The following is a 17,666-nucleotide window of genomic DNA, read 5'->3' on the forward strand; positions in this document are numbered from 1 at the left end:
AATGTTCTGTTGACCGGTGTAATCAAAGCATATTTGGGTCCAACAGCAAATTTGCCCTAACACCCAGTTACAAATTGACCATGTCAGACAGTTGATGATGACGGATGTACATGTATCAGCCCACATGCAGTGCTGACATGCTAACTAGTACTGACACTATCAATATTGCCTGTCACCACGTTTGGCTGGGTCAGTGTCCGCAGGCCTGCTCATCCACATGGAGGCAGACAGCCTGGCGGGGTTGGTTCAAGCCTTAACCCCACATACCCTCTGAGCCCCAACAAATGTCAGTCCAATGTGCCCCCCAGGCCTTAAATTAGCCGTCAATTAGTGCAAATTAATCAAGTCCTCGCCTAATTAAGCAATGTCTGCGGGCAGCTACCAAACATGCCATTAATTGTGGTAGGGCCATGAGAAAGCTGCTGACCTTGCAAAACCTTTTTTTTTTTTTTTTTTTTGGTAAGTGGGGAGGGTGGTATCTTTGGGAAAGCAGCGGACCGCTTTCTGCTGCTTCCTGACTCTGCTCCACAGGGTGCTATCATCAAGTTGAAGCCGTCTCCCAGAGTTTCTTTCACTGCAACACTCCACCGTCATCATCATCACGGTGGTGCTCTTGTTCCATTTGAGACTTTTTGTTTCCTTTTTTGCGTGATGAAAAAAAAAAAAAAACAGTCACAACATCTGTTTTCTTCATAATCTGCGTGCTCTTTGATGGGCACCACAATTTACACCAGATACTGTAAATCTTCCCTTAATCTGGAGCTTTATTAGGCGGCGTCTCCTCTGCATACAAATCAGCATGCCGCCCTGCTCATGCAGGAGATTAGTACGAACCGTACAGTGTTGCTCTCCATCAACAAACAAACTTATCTAGATGCACTGATATGATCGTACCTAAAAAGCACCCTGACACAAAAATCGCTCAATTCTTCACCACAGTATTCTAAATGCTGCTCTTTACCTAGGTTTGTTCCTGTTTGTATTATGAATGTGATGGGCAAGGTGCTGGGCATGTGTTCATTTTGTCGGAGTGTGGGACTCCTTTTCAGCCCTGGAATTTCAGGGCTCAGACTAGCCCACTTTAGTTCACAGTGTTTTAATGATGATATATTATTTTACTCTTCAAGGGCATTCATATTGAATGTGATGAAAAATCAAATTTACGATTGAATGTGCTTACAAGCAGAGCTGGGCACTTGACCCTTTTTTGCCGGTCCGTCCTCCGACTGTGGTCAAGCCATCACGCTTTGGTTTTTCCGTGGTCAAACTATCCGTTCCTAAATTGTTGAGTGCGCACATATTCTAAACCTTACTTTCTATTTATTGGACGAATGTTTTGAGGGAAGTGATGAATTATGTACTGTATTTTGTGCACAGTTGTGACATGCGGGAAAGCATTTTACCGTAAGATTCATAATACGCGCGCACTCAACAATTTAGGAGCGGATAGTTTGACCACGGAAAAACCAAAGCATGATAGCTGGACTGCAGTCTCCTCTGTCCGCAATCTGGGTACCCTCCCGTCCACGTCCCTCTGGCCTTATTCATAAAAATGATCGTCCATCCTCATCCTTTTAAAGCGGTTCCGTCCTTATGTCTGCCCCCACCCACCAAGAAAAAAAATGACGGCGTGGGAGATATGTTAACCACAGAGGTTTATTTAAAGCACAGAGGTTTATTTAAAGCTCATTAGCTGGCTAATTTACTATTCAAAGCTGCTTACCTTATGGGCACCCACTTCTGGGTTAACGGTTTGACGAACCGCTTGCCAACTCATGTATTGATTCCAGTCTCTGTGTCTGAGCTTCCCCTCTATGTGTTTGTGGCCTTCTCCTCCTCCCCCCGCCGCCGCCGCCTCCTCCTACTTTTTCTTTTTCTCCTTTTTCTCCATCTCCTTCTTCTCCTACTACCTTTTACTCTCCTCTTTGCGCAGACCAAAATGCTTTTTTTTTTTTGTTTGTTATTTATTTATTTTTTTTAAGCTTTTTGCAGACCAAACGTGTACAGCGCGGGGCGTTCCCAATGCAAGTAAGTACGCACAGTCGGGTAACTAATGGCACGGTTGAAGCATTCAGAGGTAATTTTTGTCGTTTATCCATTTCACTGAGTAGGTTGAGATGAATTTTCCACGTCACACGCATGTGGGACGGACTAAAATCCACCTGCGCCCTTGCTTAGTCCCCTTTTTTAAAAACTTGTCATCCCCCAACCTCCGTATCAAAAATGGGCGTCGGTCTGGGATGGAGGGATGGACCGTCCCGCTCCCGGGACGGAATGCTCAGAGTTGACTTAGATCACACTCGGTGTTTATTTGAGCAAGGCTGAGAACACGAATAGTTAAATTGGACAAAAAGGGTAAAGCAGTTTACACTGCACTTCCTGTCAATATTTGTATTTTGAAACCTATTCACAACACTTCCAGTGCAGTACTTAGCTGACTGCCGTTACAAGTAACTTGTGATTGTGTTATCCCTCTTTAATGTGTCATTTTATACAGACACGGTGTGTCTGTATAAACAGACATTGCTGTTGCTTCGAGTCATGTATTAAAATGTAATACAGATCATAAAATTGAATTTAGATGAGGACTTGGTGACACCCTAACTATGTAACAAAGGTAGGCAGCCAGTGCTATATGCAACTGCCAATAGAAATACATTTGTTCAATAAGGTGATAGATACTTTTAAGTTTTGTCGTCATCTTATGTTTGTAGATTTCAAAACTTGAGCCGGAAGAAACTAATGAGCATTCAGGAGTAGCGGCCCGAAAATTGGAGCCCAAGCAGGAATCAAACAGAACATGCAGATTACTCACTCATGGAGTCCGACCAAACTTTCACTCCAATGACTTCTCAGCCATGTTGTTTGCTTTGTAGGGTGTGAAGGGGTGAGTCACACGTTCTTTTCTGAAGACATTCTTTTGGTGTTTGCACTCAGATCAATTGTAATTGTATTTTTTAAATATGTAGTGAATATAAATGAATTGTCAGAGTCAATGGATCTAAGGATACTGCATCCCTGTGAAAATGGAAGGACAATCACAGGAATCCAAATGTTTTCCCTATGGGGTGGGCAGAGAGCGACCGCCACGCAGCTCCGCCACTGCCCATGCCCCCCAGCCCCCCACCGCACTCCTCCATCCCTGCCATGTTAATAAATGGCTGGATCCCAACAGGCTGATGTGTCATTAGCATATCCTAATAACATTGATTTCTTCATTAATGGGATTTCCACTAAATAGGCCCTAATTAGTTTCAACAGGCCCGGCACTAATTGAAGCCGCAATATGTCCCTGCCTCCAAATCAGCGGCTCATTTCCAAATGTTTGATGTGAATTACGACTTTGTTAGTGGATCAGTGGATGTGCACACAGCGATGACTCTCTAAGTCAATATTGCACTTTATCAGTTGTATGCTCAAGATGATATGGTAATGTATGCAAAGGATGCCAACTGACTGGAGCACCTGAGGTCAGTATTATAGTAAATAAATACTGTGCCATGCATTTAAATGCGCTGTTAATTCTCAACTGTATAGGCTGCTTTCCCAACAAAGCATTGACTGTCTGTCACTGCCAACCAAGTGAGTCAAAACACATTAGGAGGCCTGTTTTACTGTAGCCTTTGTGCTTTAAATGTCAATTCAGTGCATTTGAAAAATAATAGAAGTATTGTCTTTGTCATTAGTTTTATTACGATTACTACTTAGCAGTATAGCAGTAGGTGTGCAAAACATTTTTGCCATCAGGGACAATTTCAGTTTTGATCAAATCCAAAAGGGCTATTTATGGGGAAAAAAACATTCACCGAGTAATGAGCATTTGTTGGTTTCAGGATTTTTTTTTTACAGTTTCTTTGAGGTCTTATTTGTTTTTAGAATTGCATAATGATCTCAGGTGGCCCACTGGCTGTAGGTTGTCCACCCCTGCACGTATATGGGATGTACTGTCTTTCTAGTTATTTATTTATTTAATGTATTTACTTTTACCGTTTGGTGGGGGAAATGTATCCTTTTTTTGGCCAATAAAACTATTAATATTTTTTGGCCCGGGATGCCTCGACAATGAGGCTCACATGACAATCACTACTCCAATAGGCTGCCTACCTCACTAAATTCATGAATAAATTGATACAATGATCAATTGATAATTATGGGCATTTGAGGATGCAATGGAGAAGAAGTTACTAGAAGAAGTTACTAAGGTTTTCGTTGTTTTTAGACAGGTAGAATGTGGCCCATTGGCCTTAGGTTGCTCACACATGCATGCTCATGATCGCTTACTGTTTTTTTAAATTGTATTTTGTTTAGTTTTTATCCTCTTCAGTGGAAAAAAATAGGAATGGGCCAAGCATTTTCCCCCCCAAACTGAACTAAACCAAATTTATGTACAGGTACGATGCTTATATTCGCATTTAGAATTGCATGGTATACATTTTTGGGAGGATGTTTAGCTTCAATTATAATCTTCTGTCTCCATGTTATTATGATTATTATGATTATTATGATTATTATTATTATTATTATTATTATTATTATTATTATTATTATTATTATTATTATATAATCTGATGTGACTTGGCCATTTCCCATCCTCATTTGCCCACTCATCATCCTCTCTTCTGCCTGCCCTTTAATCTGCTGCTGTGGGATTACCCCGCGGTGCGGGACCCACGTATGCAGCAAACAAGCACACACAGAGCACGCTGGCTGCACGTCGTCGGTCCACCTGTCATGTTTTGTGGAGGGCCTTTGATTATTTGCGTGTGATGAATACCCAAAACACACACACGCACACCCGCACACACACAACATCTGGAGATCAATTATGCGCCGTTGAGCTGCAAAAAATATTGTGAGGAAGTGTTTTGGTGAGGATTTTTGCCCCCCATTAAGAATCTGATGTTTAAATGCACCTAATTTAAACAACATGTCCTTTCCTATCGTAAATTGCTAGTGCGTTTCTAGTCATAAGATTTTATGAGTGTGCGGAAAGGGCGTCTGTCTGAATGCATCCATGATGATCCACAGGAATCCTGAATCCTCGCTGCTGATTGGCTGCTGGGCCCTGCCTCTGGACCTGTTGGATAAAGGGACCATTTTGTAAAGAAGCCCCCGCATGCACTTGTTGTGCACAGAGCACCATGCACTGGGGAACAGCCTGTTACATCCACTAAAAAAAAAAAAAAAAAAAAAAAAATCCCCGCCGAAGCCAAGACGCCATGACGGGCAAACAAGGCGCGGTGTTGTCGGCAACTTTGAACTCCGTGGAGACACGAAGACCTCCTCTGGGTGCAAATGGAGGCGGCAGCGTCAACAATCAGCAGCAGCCGGCCAAGACCACCGTGATCCACCCGCCCAGTAGGTGCACGGGCTTCGGCATCCAAGAGATCCTAGGACTCAACAAGGAGCCCTCCGCGGCCCCGAGGAGCCCGCTGAGCTCCTTGCCGGCAGGGGCGCATCTCATCGCGGCCAGGTCCGTGCTGGGCCACGCGGGCGTGGGTGTCGGGATGGGATTAATCGGCCCCGGTGGGATTCCGGCGTTTTACCGCCAGCCCGCGTTTTTGGAGGGCGTGCTGGACCCGCAGGATGTTCACCTGCGGCCACACAACACCTCCTCTGCAGGGCGGATGGACGCTGGGCAGTCTACAAGCTCCGGTCAGCTTCTCTTTTCATTAGTTCACGCTGGAAATCAGCTTGCCTAAAGGCAAAATAGAAACAACAACACCATAGAATGAAAAATAAAAAATAATAACACACATTCTAGCATAATGTAGATTTGACTAGTGTGTTTGGATTTGTGGGTGTACTAAATTAAAATTTCAATATCTATTATTCTATTATTTTTTCCACGTAAAATATGAAGCAAAGTGACGATTGTGATGTGCGATCAAATGTTTTGCAATTTTCCCTGTGCAGACTCGGAGGATTTGTCTTCCAGTGAAAGAAAACTGTCCAAGTCTTCAATAGCTCAGAGCAAGAAACGCAAGAAAAGACGACACAGGTTAGTGATGATCATTTCAAAATCCGCTTTATAAAAAAAGGAACAAAGAAAATAAAGTCAATGACAGTTCCTGACGGTACGACGTTTTTAAAATTTGACGCCATTCTTGTGCCATAAAAAAATCTAAAAATACAATAATAATTTTTATTAAAATAATAATTTTCTTTTTTTATATACAGTCTGTTAAATGTAATTTATTTCTAGTAAACACGATTTGGCGGCAATTCTTAAGAAGAGTCATATTATGAGCATGTTTTTCTTTGTCTTTTTTCACCTCAGTAAATATTTGGTCTAATTAGCTGTGGTATGTTTGAGATCAAGGCATGTTTTGCCCAAATTTATTTTAATATATTTTCATTTTGAAAATCACATAATTAATTTGAGAAAAATAGGGAATGGGCGGATGGGTTCGTGCATGAATTCAGCTTGGGTGTATTTTTGTCCAAACAGGACCATATTCACCTCGTATCAGCTGGAGGAGCTGGAGAAGGCCTTTAACGAGGCCCATTATCCTGATGTGTACGCACGAGAGATGTTGGCCATGAAAACAGAATTACCTGAAGACAGAATACAGGTCAGACTCACTCACACCCACATACAGGCCTATATGAATACAGGTGGCTAATTTTCAAACAAACCTTTTCTCAATTTCACATGTAATATTTTGCCACTACTGCATACCTTATATTCAACAGCTGTTTGAGTCTCAAATAAATGTTACTTTCTATTTTATTTTAATAATAAGTTGTATTTTGGGCTCACTTTAAGTTTTTTTTTTCAAGCTGTAGGCCTATTATGAATTCCAGTCACCTGTTGATGTGTTTGGAATTTCAAGTCACATCTTTTTGCCTATATAACACCTCCATCGCACAAGAGTGCGTATGTGCATATTAAGTATAACCTTTGTATCAATTAATCGACACCTAATCAATTAGCAAATTAGTCGATAATTATGACTCAATCAGTAATTGAGAGACCAAATATAAAATTGTACAACTCCTCAGAATTTCAGTCTCTCAGAAGGAAATTTTCTCAGATTTTTGCATTCCTCCAGGAAAGCTGACTGATTAGCTCTGTATTTAATCAAATAAAGACATTTATTTTGCATTTTATATTTGCAAATATCTGATTTAACTTTGAAAAACATTGATCATTTTTTGGCCTTTTTTCTGACATGTGACAGACTAAACAATTAATTGAATCAGAATTTTGTGTGTATATATATATACATATATATACATATTCATTTTCCTTTTTTTGTGTGTGAAATTACCGCCTAGAGTCTAATGTATAAAGATTGTTCATTCACCCAACACTTTATTCGGAGTATTTTCACGTTATAAAATCAGTGCATTAAATCGACCTGTAGTACTCTGTTTTGATTGACAGGACAATTTATGTTTTATTGTGGTTGTATGGTACACTATACATAATTAGCATCAAATGTTTATACTATTTTGGCTGCAAAATCAAAACATTTCTATGGGTAAAATGATCTTAGTGCACATATTATGTCTGGCCAAGGGGTGTTCCTAAATGGCACGTTTTTGAGAGGCGACGTTTGCACACGTTTCTGCCTCTGCTGTGCACGTTGCACGTTGACGTTGCTCATCTCTCCGAGGGCTGAGTGATGCCTTCCCCCGGCCCAGGACACATCGTTTCTCATCAGGCTCACTTGGAAAGTGAAACAATTTGTTGTGTGGAAGCAGACACTAACGACCTAATCAAGCGATCAAGGCGGGAGAAGATTGCGGCGTGACCTCTGCACCATCCATCTGCCTCCACAAACCCGCCTTTTAATCTCGTTTCTCATTAAGGTCCCGCAACATCGCCCAATAAATAATACCACATGCAAATAAATAAATAAATAAAGAAATAAACAAATAAATAAATAAATAAATGAATAAATAAATAAATAGGGCTGGGCTGGCTCCTTTGCTATAATGAACACCCACCTTTTGCTCATTGAACGTAATTAGTTAAATGAGTTGGGGGTGGGGGGTGGGGGGGGGAGGTTCAAATGAAATAACTACATTGAATTTATTAGCGCGGGTCAATGGCGTTGCTCCCCCGAGTCCCGCTAGTTTAATTTCCCGTGATATTTGCCCGCCTGGCCGCCATCGATCGGGCCTGAAATTAACTTATTTTTCAATCAGACGGTGTGCCCCAAGGTAGCTGGTCCTCCTCGCAGCAGCTTCCGGCTTCCTTTGACGTGCGGCTCTTACACGGCATCTTCAGATAGTGTTATTTCCACAAACGTTATTGAACGAAGGCGAAAAAATCTTGCCACACCTCTAAACAAAATTGTCACCAACATTACTACGCTTTGGACATTTGACAGCAATAGAAACACACAAAATGTCACACGAAATTATTTGACACAAATATAAACATTTAAAAATGTAATTAAGGTGCTATACGCACTGAGGCTGTACCGAGTCAAGTTTGACTTGTATCAACTAAAATGGATTTCGGATTTAACATTGCGTGTTGAGTCAAGGAAATTGTAGAACTCTTGAACTCAGTGTTCAAGAGGAAGCTTGAATTAGTCCAAGGAATTGCCCTCTGTGTTTCGACCACATTTGCACAATTCCTGCCGAAAGATGCACTTGTTGGCCTTGGAACGATCACGAGGGCATCTCAAAACAGTAAAAGAGGAAAATAGCATGAGAATGATTCCGTTTTGCTATCAGAAACAGAAGTCATAGGCCAGAGACTGCCTTGACAGGTGTGAGATTTACACCTGCAAAAATTCAATTTCCCTATTTTTCTGAAGCCTTGACTAAGGAGTAATGATAAAAAAAAATGCCAGATGAAAAAGGTTAATAATTTCATCATCCGTATGGGAATGTGCTATAGGCCTGCGTCAGAATTGACCTGGAACACACTACCATATGTGTGCATTGATATTAAACAGTATATAGTACTCACACATTCTACTTAAAGCGGAAGTCAACCCAAACATATTTTTTTCAAGAATATGTTCCATGCAGGCCCACTAGTCTAAATACAGCATTCTGATTAATATTGCATTTGTGGAATATGGGTTAAGCAGCATTTTTAGCCATCTCAGGTGGCGGCCATTTTGTCACATCTGTTGACTGAAAATGACATCACAGTTGCTCAGGGCTCGGATAACGACCAATCTTCAGAAAACAGGTGATCTGAACCTCCGGTAGAGGTTTCATAATTCATAAACTTGATTTAAAGCTCATGAGCTGGCTAATTTCCTGTTCACATCCACTTACCGGCTGAGAGTATCGTGAGTGGATTGAATTGTTTACAACTGTTTAAGTGTCACCCAAGATAGCATTTAGATGCCGACACAACCACGGCCAACACAATGATGGATTAGAGAGATTTTTATGCTCTACAAATGTCCCATATAGTCCCACACAAGGATATAGTTCGCAAGAAAAGGGATAAGGTTGCTATCTACCTTTTTCCTCATCAGTCATATGGTGTAATCCATGGTATTACATGTGTTGAACCACTAGAGGGCAGACTATGCCCATGAGTACAATGGCACTGCAGGGAGTGCACATGTAAAGAAAACAAAAAGGACTCCAGTTTTGGGCAGGCAGTTAATAAAGGCGTCTCCACGGTATCGCAGAAGAGAACAGTGGTCTTGCTTTTTAAAAGAACCCAACACAACACGTCAGTGGGTACTTGACCCGGTTAGGGATGATTACAGGGATGGATGAAAACCCACTTCCCTCCTTGCTTAGTCCGTCCTTTTTAACCCTTTCATGCATAGTGGCACTACAGTGGACAGCTATTTAAAAGTTGCATTCGCCTATATTAATTAATCTAAATTTAAAAAAATATTTTTAACCCTTACACGCATTAATTATGATTTAATATTATTTAAAATATGATGCATACGGAATGCCCATCTCTGCAGCCAAGCATTGCACTCCATTTCGCCTCAATTGCTTCAAGACATGATTAATCAACAATTAATTCTGTGCGATTGAACTGATCAGTTAACGGACTAATTGGTCATTATGTCCCACAACTCTTAACAGGTCCATCATTGTTAATGACTTCCACACCGCTGTTTCCATAATGATTGAGAATGTACTTATCACTTCCATATTGAAAACGGTTGATCATCTACCAGAGTTGTGGGACTCAAGTCACATGACTTGACTCATCACATGACTTGACTTGAGTCAGACTCAAGTCGCCAATTTCAGGACTTGCTTGGCTGGAACTTACGAAAGACTTGACTTGACTTTGACTGCGGGGTATTATTCTTGAGACCAGACGTACAGTAACTTTGACTGTCATTATAATGCAGAGCAGTTGTAAACATTTGCACACTACAAGCACAGTAAGAAGCGTGTCGTGTCCTTCCAGGTATGGTTTCAGAACCGCAGAGCCAAGTGGAGGAAGAGAGAGAAGTGCTGGGGTCGCAGCACCGTCATGGCCGAGTACGGCCTCTACGGGGCCATGGTCAGGCATTCCATCCCTCTGCCGGAATCCATCCTCAAGTCGGCGAAGGACGGCATCATGGAGTCCTGTGCTCCCTGGTTGCTGGGTGAGTCGCCTTCCTTGTCGTCTTCCTATTCCTCATTCTTGTTTGGTCAACCACCCATCAACGCTTCACTCGCTGACGCGGAATATTTAACATTTACAAAGTACCTGCATCCTTCGAGCTATGCTTGCTTGCTTCCTTCCATCCTTCCTTACTACTCATCTAGTTTCCTGTAGTTAGTATCAAGATAGCGCCGATTTGCTCCCTGTCGTTATTTTTGTTTGTTTTTGGCAACTCTACACCGCTTACTTACACAAGAGAAGACTTGCGAAGCATTACGCTTGACCTTTTTTCTTCATCAACTTTCACAAATCCACATATTTTTGGGGGGGACACTTACCAGAGGAGCGGCAACACTCTGAGGAGTATGGGAACAATACCGAACAACACCCGACAAGGTCCAACAAAGACTTTGCAGGTTCTGCTTCTCGCTGCTTCATTGAAACTTGGCTCAGCTGATGCATCCTGGAAACCATGCTACACCTCCGCGGCTTCCAACTTCACCGTGTGGAGCTTATCCTGAAGCTATCGCGCTAATCAAAAGGGCGACGGAATATATTTAGCTCTCAATGAGAAATGTTGTACTGATGTCACGCAGCTCAACACACACTGCAGCTCGGGTTTTGAGTCACTATTTTGGAACTGTAAGCCATTCTATTCACTGCATTAGTTTTCCTCCTTCATACATGTGTACATCCCACCACAAGCTAACACGAATGCCGCACGACAAACACTGGCTGACCAAGTATGCGAACTCGAAGATTCACCCCCCATCATCCTATAGGTGACTTTAAAGTGGAAATCAACCCAAACATATTTTTTTCCAGAATATGTTCCCAGCGGGCCCACTAGTTGAAACACGGCATTCTGATTAATTTTGCGTTTGTGAAATATAAGTTAAGCAGCAAAATACACTCGTTTTCAGCCATCTTTGTTGGCGGCCATTTTGCCACTTCTGTCGACTGAAAATGACATCACAACTGCTCAGGGCTCAGGTAACGACCAATCAAGGCTCAGCTTCAGAAAACAGGTCAGCCGTGATTGGTCGTTACTTGAGCAGTTGTGATGTCATTTTCTGTCGACAGAAGTGACAAAATGGCCGCCCCCTGAGATGGCTAAAAACGGGTGGATTAACTCTTATTCCACAAATGCAATTTTTATCAGAATGCCTTCTTTAAACTAGTGGGTTAACATAGAACATATTCTTGAAAAAAATATGTTTGGGTTGACTTCCCCCTTTAACAGAGCAAAACTTAACTATGACCTTCCTTGATATAAGAAGCACATTGATTGTCAAACTTCTGGTTCACTGCTATACAACACTGAAAGACTCAAACCGCTGTTACCTGTGCAGCTTTGGTTTTGTCTGATTACTGTTTTCCACTTAATTCCAACATACGGGCACAAACTCAAATGTGTGAAACCTGCAGTGAAAACTGTGAAGAAGTGGACCAATGAGAATGCTTGGAATGCTTGGACTGCACTGACCGGAGTTCAGCTGGCAGCTCGGACGAACGTACGGACATTGTGATATCCTACATTAATTTTTGTGAGGACCTGTATCTCAACAAAAGCAGGACACCCTTCAAAACAGGGATCGAGCACTGTGAAAAGATCGCCAAGGGAAGCACAAAAGAAAAAAACCAAACTGGAAAAACTGGAAAAATCGACTGCGTCAGTGTGCAATGGCCTGAAATCAGTTCAAAGTCTCGGAGGCTATCCCCACAAGCAGCTAGCATTAAGGGGCTGCTGGCTGGTGCTTTGAATATGCTGTACTGCAGATTTGAAAAGGACACTTTCACACTCAGCACCTGCACAGCTCCACCCCCACCACCACCGACTTGACTCGCACCCCAGACTCACTCCCCTGCCTTGACGATTGGCGAGCAGGACGTGAGCTGGCTCAACATCAGTTGCGTCAGCGCTGGGGCCCCTTAAGGATGCGTCCCCTCGATGCAGCCAGCTGTCACTGTCCTAAAGTTTGAAGGCCACGCAACAGTCGTCGGGCCTCATCAGCAACAGGATGACAACTTGGAGTTGACCACAGTGAAGACTGTAGAGATGATGGTGGACTTCAGGAAACAAACTTTGCCTCAGTGGCCCCTTACACTGCCCAACTGCCTTGTGTCAGCTGTCGAGACCTTCAAGTTTCTGCCAATTACCATCTCTTCAGACCTTTCTAAATTGGCTACTTCGTTCTCTTTGTTTGAATCTTTTTTCTTGTTTTCTTTCTCTCTTTCTTTTTCTCCTCCATCCTTCTTCCCTCCTTCTTACTTTATACAGGTTTCCTATTGACCTACCTTCCTTCCTACTTAGCTTCTTTCCTTCCTGCATTCCTTCCTTCCTTCATCACCGTATTCATTCCTTTATACTTTTCAATTTTCCTACCTTCCTTCAGACCTAACCACTTTATTCCTTCCTTCCTTCAATCCGACCTACCAAGATTCCTTCCTCCCTACTCAACTGCTTTCCTAACCTGCGACAGCATTTTCTCCATCCCTCCCTCCCTCCCTACATCCCCCCCTCGCTCCCTCCCTGCCTACCTACCTACCTACGTACCTACCTAGTACCTACTGACTATGTTCCTTTCTTCCTTCCTATACACCTACAGTCTGTTCTTTCCTTGCTTTGTTCGTTCTTCCTTCCTTTCTTCCTTCCTATCCACCTACACTGTCTGTCCCTTCTCTCCTTCCTTATTTCCTTCCTTCCTATCTATGTACAGTCTGTTCCTTCCTTCCTTCCTTCCTTCCTTCCTTCATTCCTTCCTTCCTTCCTTCCTTCCTTCCTTCCTTCCTTCATTCCTTCCTTCTTACCAGGGTACCTTCATTTTCTTCTTGCTTTCAATCTAGCTGCCTCCATTCATCATTTCCAACCATGTCGCTCCTACCTTCCTTCCTCCCTGAGATTTCAAGTCTTATACCAGTGGTACTTGAACCTTTCCTTCTCTCGTTCTCGCTTTTCTTTTTTTAATTGATTTATTTGAATTGATTTATTTTTCTATACCATGTACCACCTAAAAAAAACTTGGCTCCAGTACCAGCCACTAAAACATTATGCACAGTTTGAACATGTTATTCTGAAATATAGGAACATGTGATCTGTAATGATTCAGTTAAAATGTATTGCATGTAAAAGCAATGACTTTTACCCATATAAATGTTTGAAAATTCATTGCACAAATGTTAAATGCAAATACTGTATATTTCACTTAAAATCTGAATATAACTGTATTGTACTTAACAAATGTTCTGCACTTGATTAAAAAAAATGTTTAAGCCACTGTCACATTATGCACAGTTTGAACTTTGAATTCAGTGATACCACTAATTGTATGCATAGCACCTAGCATAGCTCCTTTATGTTTTCAGCAAAACCTAGCATTCCATATTCTCCATTCCATTGAATATGTTGACCCTCTAAGCTTGTTCCTTCACAGCTGTTGTCTTTTGCAAAATTCTGTTCTAAACCACAACCTTCTTTGCTTGATGTTTTCAGTTCAAGATGGCTTACCAGTCAACAGACGCTATTCTAAATCTGAATGCCCGCAACTCTTTGCAGGGATGCACAAAAAGTCCATGGAGACCCCGGCGCCCCCTCAGCCTGCGGCAACCAAGTGTGACGAGCCGCCGCCGCCGCCGCCCAGCTCTCAGAGGGCCGAAGACTCCGAAGTGGAGGAGAGGAGGTCGAAGGGAGAGTCAACCATTTCTAAAGAGGAACTGAGAGAGAACAGCATCGCTGCCCTTCGGGCCAAAGCCCAAGAGCACAGTGCCAAAGTGCTTGGGACAGTTTGTCACGACAGACTGGACGAGGATGAGCAGGAGAAGACCGCCGCTCCTCGGAGTCCCGTCGAGGAGGCGCACAGCCCTTAAAGACCGAATGCGCAATGCAAGGCGCTCACTTCTCATCGGCTCTTCTAAAGCAGCCTGCATCTGGACTCTCATGAGGACGATTCACTGCTACGCAGAAGATGCAAACGCACTTTTTTTTTTTTTTTTGGTCTACTTCCAAACCTTTTGCATTTTACATCCTGAATGGTGACATTTTCAATGCAAACAATCCCGCCAACGGCCCTCTAAACGGAGGAGGAACATAAATGTTGTTCTGTGTTATGCTGTATATCAGGGGTTCTCAAACTCTTTGGGTCCAGGGACCCTTGACAGTGAAACTAAAGTTAGAAGGACCCCCTCATAATGTTGACATCAATTCGCCATACGCACCCCTAAATACCATGGGAATTGTTTTTCACCTTATTTGCGTTTCAACCTAAATAATTTAAACCTGTTTGACTGGAAAAAACGTTCCAAATTTGGAAACTTTCGTGACTACAGTTTACATGGACTGCTTCCACTTTCAACATGGCCGCCTACAGAGAGGAGCTAGTTTACAAAAGCACACTCGGTGTTGCCATCGTCGTGATTTGGATGCTATATTTAGCAACTATTCTGATCGCTCTTGTGACTACATTTCAAAAAAGCCACAAGCAAGTTTAATTCCTATAAAGGTAAAGACAGTATTAATGCATGGCAAGATGAGAGAGCAGTTGACGAGTCAGTAGTGTTGAACATTGCCAAAGACATGGTGCGCATTAATAATTTGCAAAAGCATTGATTTATTTTCATGTTAGAAAGTTTTAACCCGAGGTATGTGCTTCCAAGATGCACGTATTTTTATTTTGTCTCCCCTGCACAACTCTACATGAAGAAAAAAAAAGTGTGAAAACTAGAAATGCATGGTTGTCAGATGTGACATGTCACAATCATCAGAGCTGGAGTAGGGAGGAGTAATTGATGTAGTGTGTTTATTTTATTGGCACATCGTTCCACACCTACAGGTAAACACTTTTAAAAAATGCTATGACATAATTTTTTTCAACTTATTTTGCGGACCCCAAGTTAGAGCAAATGGACCCCGTGGGGTCCCTAGACCCCAGTTTGAGAACCGCTGCTGTATATAAGTGATGTATTTCATGGCACAATTTGAGTAGTTTCACTTCCAAAAATGTACCACTCACAAAACATGCAAAAGAAATCATCTTTTATTATTAAATGTGACTTTCTGGTGTCCGTCGTCAAACTCTTCGTCTGGCTCAACTGGTCCGACACCGCAAATCGCCTCCTCACTATGGAAGCTACTTGTTGATGCTCTGTTGGCTCGCCTCATTAGCACAGCCCCCCCCTCACTCCCACCCCCCTGGTTGCATGCCTGGGTTAGCTCCTATAATCTGTCGCAGTTGAGAGCCTTCAATTTCAGATGAAATTGGAGGGCCGGGGGGAGGGGCTGGGCAACAAGAGCGAAAACAGCCACAAGCAGAGAATGTCTCATTTGAAATCACTTTAACAGCCAACACTTAAGCCGCTCATCCATCCTCTTATCTACATCCAAAGAATGACAGCTTGACTTCTCACCACTCCCGTGTGTTCAAATGTCTTGTATCAAGCTACTGGAAGGCCAGTTCACTCCGCTCACGCGCCTTTTCTTGAAAGTGTTCCACTTTGTTAAATTAACAGCCGTTTAAAAAGGATTGACTTCTTTGAGTGGACATTTGGTTGGAAACCTAATGCCACCCTTGGCTCAGGAATCGCTTTTTGCGTGTCAGGGGATGATGAAAGTGTTGATACAATGAACCCAGAAATGACATAAACACTAGAGAAAGAGTAACAATCAATACAAACTTTGGTAGGTATACACATACTGTCCTTTGGATAATGCCCTACAAATACGTTAAAATACATAAAATACAGTAAAAACATTAAAATTTCATATGTAATTAAAAAAAAGAAAAAACGAACATCAATACATCTTAAAAATGTTTTTCTTTACAATACAGCACAGAATTTTTTTTAACGCTGTTAACAACAACAGATATTTAAAAACACTTAAAAAAACATACATTTGCAATATATCATATATAATTTTTTATATTTTAGTATTGCTGGCGTCTGGGTAAAGCTCTTAAGTCTAAATTTGGTAAATTTCATTTTTTTTTCACAAATCTATACGATTGGTCAGTCCACACATGTGGGTGTTATTTTTGCAAATTATTGACCAATTTAAAGCGTTGAAAATGTCTTGTGCTCTTTGACGATGCAATGTTAATGGTTGAACAAACGTGCCATTTTGGGGGTCGCCTGAAAAGTGATGATTTTGAAGGTACAAAGATTCCATCCAACACCATAAATATATTATTTCTATTTACAATATTAGAAGTAATGAATACTCATTGTACAATGTACACTGATGTCTTGATGACGTCACTGATGTCCAATTCTAATTCGTTCTCAACATACTTGTATCTCAAATCACCTTTACCCGTTGAAATGCAATTAACGCGCTCCAGCACCATCAAAAAACGACAGAATTTGTTCTTTTGTTGTTTGTTTTTCAGAAGAATTGCGCAATATACAATTTTTACAATATAAAGAAAACACAGTAAAAACATTCACACGCCACATAACTTGCAAACACTGACAATATAGTGGAAAACATAACTACACTTAATGTATTGTCCTCCTTTGCTCTTCTTCTTCTGTGGGGTTTATGCTTAATGATGCCATACCACCACCAAATGTTATTGTCCTTCTACTGCAAGGAAGGATAATAGTTGAGGGAGTTGTGAAGTTTGCTAGCACCATCTAGTGGTGAGGGTCCAAAGTCTATTGCAAAATGTATCATTTTAAAGAAAACAAAAAAGCCAAGCAACGACTCGCATTTAAAAAAAACTCATAAGTCAAGTGAATATATGAAGGCTGTAGCATTAATTCATCTTAATCTGCAAATTAAAAGTAATGGAACTGACTGTACTTATTATTTTAAGTAAACTTGGTATTGTATTTTTAGTCAATCTGTTCCGCACTATTGTATAGTTAAAGTCGAATCGGCATCATCGTTTTGTAAAATTAAATATTGTGTGGAACAGGTTGACATCATTTATATTGCCTCCATACATTTCATGCTTTGAGTGCATAAGACATTCCCGACTTTTCACTTGAGGTAAAATTTCATGTAGCCCCACCGAAAAACTAAAAATGCTTCAGTTACCATTCAGTTTTAGGGCCTTTTTAAAATTCACATAATGTATCATTTGCTGTCCTGTGAATAACACTTAGGCCATTAAAAAAAAAGAAT

General features: G+C 41.5%; 1 protein-coding gene across 2 annotated transcripts; it reads left to right on the top strand.

Annotated features, from left to right (window-relative positions):
• Positions 1-5,135: 5,135 nt before the first annotated feature.
• vsx2 (visual system homeobox 2) lies at positions 5,136-15,601 on the top strand. Of its 2 annotated transcripts, none has more exons than XM_086049533.1 (5): positions 5,136-5,655; positions 5,917-6,001; positions 6,452-6,575; positions 10,364-10,544; positions 14,037-15,601. In XM_086049533.1, the coding sequence occupies exons 1-5, from the start codon at positions 5,220-5,222 to the stop codon at positions 14,408-14,410; spliced, it is 1,200 nt and encodes a 399-aa protein (XP_085905659.1). In that variant the 5' UTR covers positions 5,136-5,219; the 3' UTR covers positions 14,411-15,601. The 2 variants fall into 2 exon arrangements, with proteins under 2 accessions (XP_085905659.1, XP_085905660.1); XM_086049534.1 differs by having other exon boundaries at positions 14,100-15,601.
• The last annotated feature ends 2,065 nt before the right edge of the window (positions 15,602-17,666 follow it).

This window comes from Filicampus tigris, chromosome 13 (genome assembly GCF_054856515.1).
Source record: "Filicampus tigris isolate MCC_2025a chromosome 13, RoL_Ftig_1.0, whole genome shotgun sequence".
NCBI lineage: Eukaryota > Metazoa > Chordata > Actinopteri > Syngnathiformes > Syngnathidae > Filicampus > Filicampus tigris.